The sequence below is a fragment of the Ceratina calcarata genome, unplaced genomic scaffold (genome assembly GCF_001652005.2).
Source record: "Ceratina calcarata isolate Rehan_Ccalc_2016 unplaced genomic scaffold, ASM165200v1 scaffold206, whole genome shotgun sequence".
In the NCBI taxonomy this organism is placed as follows: Eukaryota; Metazoa; Arthropoda; class Insecta; order Hymenoptera; family Apidae; genus Ceratina; species Ceratina calcarata.
The window spans coordinates 55,339-61,459 of record NW_017142243.1 but is presented as its reverse complement, the minus strand read 5'-3'; the positions used below and the strand labels follow the sequence as shown (position 1 = coordinate 61,459).

At 44.4% G+C, this 6,121-nt stretch overlaps 1 protein-coding gene across 1 annotated transcript in view; it reads right to left on the bottom strand.

The window, feature by feature from the left end:
• Nucleotides 1-8: 8 nt before the first annotated feature.
• N (neurogenic locus Notch protein) overlaps nt 9-6,121 on the bottom strand; it is a 59,918-nt gene continuing 53,805 nt past the window's right edge. Inside the window, exons 6-7 of the mRNA XM_018019778.2 lie at nt 4,309-6,092; nt 9-4,143 (exon numbers count right to left, since the gene is read on the bottom strand). Coding sequence (XP_017875267.2) covers nt 3,056-4,143; nt 4,309-6,092 — 2,872 coding nt within the window. The 3' untranslated portion in view covers nt 9-3,055. The remainder of the gene's footprint in view (nt 4,144-4,308; nt 6,093-6,121) is intronic.

Below are 6,121 nucleotides of genomic sequence, written 5' to 3'. Positions count from 1 at the left end.
TAAAAAAAAAATATGAGAATCGGGATACCGGAACTAAAAAGAGGGGGACGATGAGAGGAAGAGGGACGCGGGCCGGAGAGGGGCAGGATATAATAATATAAGACCGAAACAAATCCTTACAATTACAGAATACTTAATACTAATAAAACTCAGTACTTTTTACAAGTTACAAGGAATAACAAGATCTATCATAATAAATTGGGAAATTCTCTAACTTATCATAGATAACTGTAAATCGGAACGTGAAAACTTATCCCTATATCGTTTTCTTTCTTAACACAGTGAAAAATCGGTGCTACGTAGTCAAGATTTCATTTCCAACACGTTGTCAATACGTTCTTTTTGTTCTTCGTCTACACCGCAATTAACAACCTACCGATTTATATACAATTTTTACGTGTTCCCACAGTTACATAGAATTCTTATAGAGATATAAAATTCTGTTATTTATATTTATTGTCTGATCGCATCTTGTCTTTTACAATATACTATTATTATTATTATAAAAAAGAAGGAAGGAGATAACGTATTAACATACCTCTTAATATTTTCGTCGTTCGCTATTTGGCAGACTTCTGGTGGCTTTTAACAAATATAAAGGCAGTCGCGTGAAGATACACTTATATAATTCGTTACAAAAGTTTCTATGTATACATATATATATTTTTTTCTCGTATATAAATAAAAAGGTGTCTCACCTTAGGAGCATTAAGGGTTCGCGGAGGAAAAAATATTATTATAGAGAATTGCGTTGGACCGGTCGTGTTCTAAACGTCTCGAAAAGCTCCATCACATCTGGCTGCAGATATGTGTATCTCAGAAATTGCATCAAGGAATATGGTCGCCTTATGCAACAGTCAAATTACACACTCTCTCTCGCGCGCAAAAAATACATATATATATCTTCATACGTATATATTTATATTTATTTCTCTGTACTATGATTCGTAATTATGATACGATTAAAAAATGAAACGTTGCTACGTGCATATGCGGGAAATCGTCTTATAAAACTACTGATATTTTACCTTAGGTAATATAAAAAAATATATAAAAACAGTTTTGTACAAAATCGAGAGAAAAGACAATTACTGTGAAAAAGGAGTTGAGAGAAAAATGTATGAAGTATAAAGAATATTTACAAATTTTAACTATAGAAAAAAAAGAGAACGAGATTAAAAAAAGTAACATGATCATTGCATAAGTTCACCGATGAAGAGAATATTGCAAAAGCATCTTTTGTTCAGTGCGTTGACTCGTAATTGCCTGATTTCTCTCGCAACAAATCTACGATTAGATTCCTAATACCATTATGCGTACATAACACCAGATTCAATTCACGATTACGCGTGTCCGCTAGAAATTCCTCTCTCGTTTTGGCTTTGGCAGATGAGAGATCAGCGAATCGTCTTACCGCTCGTTTCGTGTCTCGGTTTTCATTTAAATCTGCACGCTTTTACGAAGTAATTAAACGTTAATGATTACGCTAGGAAGTCTGTTTCGCAGGTAGTAAATTGATCTGAAACCAGATACTTCTCCTTAATACACGCTCATTTGTATTGTATCCGTATCCTACAATTTTAAGTTTGTAAAACTATTCATAATATTTTTGTTTCGGGAATATTAAATATTATTAAACAGGTATCTGTATCTTAAAAATTACGGGCATCAAAGGACACGGATCTTTTTACACGTTCAAAATCTTGACCTCTAACAAAAGATAAGCATAGTGTATCCGCGAAATGTATTTACTTATTTCGACTGGAATAGAACATCCTCTAGTTCGCATCGAGCTTGCAAAGTTGCTCGATTCGCGGATATTTCTCATGTCAAAATCGAAACGAGTAAAGGTAGGATCATTCGAATGGAATGTCTGCGTATGGAACGATTCGTTCTTAGGGTGAAGACGAATTCTCTGAGACTCCCGTCGCGTCGACCGTACAAAAGTCATACCTTTTTCTTGCTTTTGTCTCCTACACTTAATAGTATGCCTCGCGCTCTAACATAGATCAGTATTTTAAAGGCCATTTGGAAACGCTGCTTGTTTCGGATCAGGATATAATTTAATAGAATTATCTAACGCAAGAACTTCTTAGTGTTATTCTACGATACTCGAAGGCACGATTCTCGGCTTTCTGTTTGACACAGCGTAACTTTCCTCTATCGCTTTCCGTTTCCTCTCACATTCTTTTTCTGAATTGGTCACAGATGTTGAATAGTGCCGTATTGGACTTTCTTCTTTCTTTCTCGTTCGTGGAAAGTATGTATTTTTATGCATATTACAAATTTAAATAGAATATTACATGATTATTCTCTATAGTGGTCCCCGTTGAGAACAGCGTCTTCCATATTGTCCTATGTACAATACAATTATAGATAGCAAGGTCTCGCGTTCCTTAGTACTATTTTAAAAAAAGAATAAGAGAAAAATGTCTATCGGGTCTTCATACTGTGGCAAGTCGAAGGCACCATTGTTCGTTGAGCCGCGATGCACTAGCGGTAATCGTAAAATGCATCGTATGTATGTGTATCTACTAATTCATGGATGTTACTGAAGACCGTGGGTCTCGATAAAAAAGAAGGCACAATCGTTAATCGACTTATAAGATAGAAAGGTGTGTGCCCCCTTTTGCTTCCAAAAATATTTTTCACGTACATGTACATATATAACTATTCATTTATATTTATATTCATAAATATTTATCATATATACAGGACACGTTCTGTAACAGTATCCAGTCACTTTCGACAGTCTGACCAAAAATGTATAAGCAAAAATCAGTTGACTCTAACTTTTCTTCCAAGAACTTTTTAATCAGATTATCGAAAGAAAGAAACGAAAGGATGCCGTTACGGGGTGTAGCCTGCATTTATAGAACCGTATTGGCGTCTGTTACACTATTAATCCGACGATAGAGCGTTCGGTCGCGCTAATCTCAACACGGAAATTTCACTGAACAAGAGTTTACCGACGATCCTCGCCCTCGAACTCGACGAGTTAATCACAGTTCACGGTTTACGAGTGACTCGCCCGAGTAAGAGAGCACTGCCGCCTTCATATGTAGATCGCCTCAGATCCCTTGTTGCTCTGGTGCGCGGCGGTGGGACCATAGGCGTTCGGCGACGCCATACACTCGGACCAGTCGCTATTGGAGTGTGGCGAACTCGAGGACCAGTGACCTGGACTGTCCGGGGACGGCGTCGGAAAGCTCTCGGGTGCTTGCATCAGATGTTGCGGCGTCACGTCCGGCCCAGAATGGTGCGACGGTGGCGTCAAGTATTGATAGTACTGTTGCGTTTGCTGCTGCGCCTGTTGCGCCTGTTGCTGTTGCTGCTGCTGCTGCGTGCTCTGCTGCTGTTGCTGTTGCTGCTGTTGGATTTGTTGCTGCGTCTGTTGCATTTGCTGCTGCTGCTGCTGCTGCTGCTGCTGTTGTTGTTGTTGTTGCTGACTCGTGGAATAAGGAAGGTTTTCGAAATCGAATCCGACAGGCGGCATCCCTCCGTGTTTCTGATGCGTCGCCTGCCTCATCGCGGCAATGTGGGTGGGCGAGGTTGGCAACGAGGGTCTGCTCTTTGCCGGGGAAGGTGAACCCATGTAACTCGCCTGCGGCGAGAGGGTCATGTTTGATTGCACCGAGTGTGGCGGGGACTGATTACTGTAAGGTGGCGATAGCGTGTTCACCATCCCCTGCGCTTGTCGTTGGTGGGACGCTAGCAGTTGGTCGTGAAAATTAGGCAATCCATAGTTCGTCGTGAACGTGTCCAGGCCCAATTGTTGAAGGCCCTGCATTGATTGCCCCTTTATACAGTCCTCGTACGGCGGTGGTTGCTTTGCAGTCGCTGTGTGGCCGACCAAAGGGAGCGCGTTGCTGTACAGGCTTGCGCTGTCGTATGGACTTGGCAAGTTCCCTTCCGCGCCCTCTGCGCCCTGTGGTATTTCTTGGTTTGGGGGCTGAGCGCCACGCTTCGCCGGTGGCTTCTTCACCGATGGCTTTCGCCTCACGACCACTACTCCACCCTCTGAATCGGGACTGTTTGGGTTCCCCGCGGTTCCAGTTTTTGGCCGCTTCTTGGATTTCGTTTGTTTCGGCGCAGAACCGATTACTGTTGGGTGTGTGATTAACTGCGCATGATTTGGCGACCCTGTAAAAACAGATGTGTGACATATTTAATAAAACAAAATCAATAGAAGAATGTTTAATATAATATATTGAATTCACGTCTCAACTTCATTCAACGATAAGATTGTGAGGCAAATGCTTGTCGTCAACAAAATAAGAAACAGATGTAATAAAGAAAGGTACTCACCCATAAGAGGGCCGTTTGGTATCACAGTGACCATCTGCGGTGATCTAGGCACATGCTCGTCCAACAGTCTCACGATGTCATGGTGTAATCTCTCACTGGCGACGTCTCTTGGTAACCGATCCATGTGATCGGTAATTTCTCTGTTGGCGAAAGTGTCCAACAACGCCTTGCAAGCCTCGAAGCTGCCTTCTCTGGCAGCCAGGAATAAGGGTGTCTCGTCCTTGTCATCCTGCGCATCTCTGTTCGCACCGTGAACCAAAAGTATGTTCACAGCGTCGACGTTGTTAACGGCGGCAGCCCAGTGAAGCGCTGTTTTGCCACTGTTATCAGCTGCGTTGATATCAGCGTCAGCGTTAATGAGGTCTTCTACCATTCCTTCGGTGGCGAGACGAGCAGCTAGAATCAATGGTGTAGTTCCGTCGTGCATTCGGGCGTTCAGATTCGTCGCTCGGTTTCTTAACAGTATCTGGAAGACTCCCATCGCGTCTGCGGCGACGGCGGAATGAAGAGGCGTTCTGCCGGTGTTGTCCTGAGAATTAGCATCCGCTCCGGCATCGAGGAGCCTCTTCGCGGCGTCAGCTCTGGCGTACCTAGCTGCCAGATGAAGAGACGTCTCGCCGCTCTTATCTGTGGTGGCATTCAAGTCTGCACCCTGAGCAACCAAGTCAGCGATCACAGCCGCTGTACCATCGCTTTCATCCTCTTCTTCCCCAGTATCCAACCCTCCACCGCGTACAGCGGCAACCATTAATGGTGTCATGCCGCACGGTCCTCTCGCATCAACGTCCTGACCATGCTCGAGGCTCGGCGGTGTCAAAACTCCTGCGTCCGGTCTACGGATTTCAGCTGCATCCAAATGTTGTTGAGTCCACATGCGAGGCTCCGTCTCCTCGTAATCCGTGATGGCGGTATGATCACTGGAGTAGCCGGGTTCTAGCGCTCTCATCCTCTTTGAGGGCGGTAGATCCGATTCATCGTCTGACCATTGTTGCGCCCTTCCGTTGCCCACGTCAAGATCCATGCAGTTCACCGAAGGTTGCTTGTTCAAGTTCCTCATTTCTTGACCATCCGGACCTCGCCTTCTGGATCTACGACGCTGACCGCTTCCGCTGCTAGTGCGGAGGAATCCTTCCGGGAACCATGTCACACCCACAGCTCGTTTCCTCTGCGCCGTAACCAAAACTCCGACCAACATTCCACCGAGGATTACGATGACAACTCCGATGAAAACGTACTTGAAATTGGTCGGCGAGTCCGGATATTCCGGACCTTGCGGGCCAACCACACCTCGGACTTGTTCTATGGGGAAGTTCCGAGACAACGAATGTTTAGACGCGGTCGCTGCCAGGTACTCCGCCGCCTCGTTCGCCGACGGGAAGCACACTACCCCTTGAGTGACGGTACATTTTCTGTTGTCTATCTCCAAATAGACGATTATACCACTTTGTGTGTTGGTATAGATCGTGGTCGGGCGTCCAAAAATATTGGTCTGCAAACCAGAGTCTCTTTCTCTTTTCCATGGGTAGATCATGTCATTGCCGAGCTCGTCTTGCTTCACTCTCAAGGTGGTTCTTAATTCGTGACCGATGTCCCTCAAAAAGGCGACCACGTTCGATCGGAACGACTGCATATCCATCCTCACTACCACGGAGATCACACCTTCTGCTAAGGACTCTGGTTCTCTCTCGCAGTCGAGACCGTCCCAGTTACATTCTTCGTTGTTGCAGCCGTAATCGCAATGTCCGTTGGCATAGTGTTTGCGACAATAAGCGTCATAGATTGGGCTGCAAGAATAGATATACAAATTAATTAG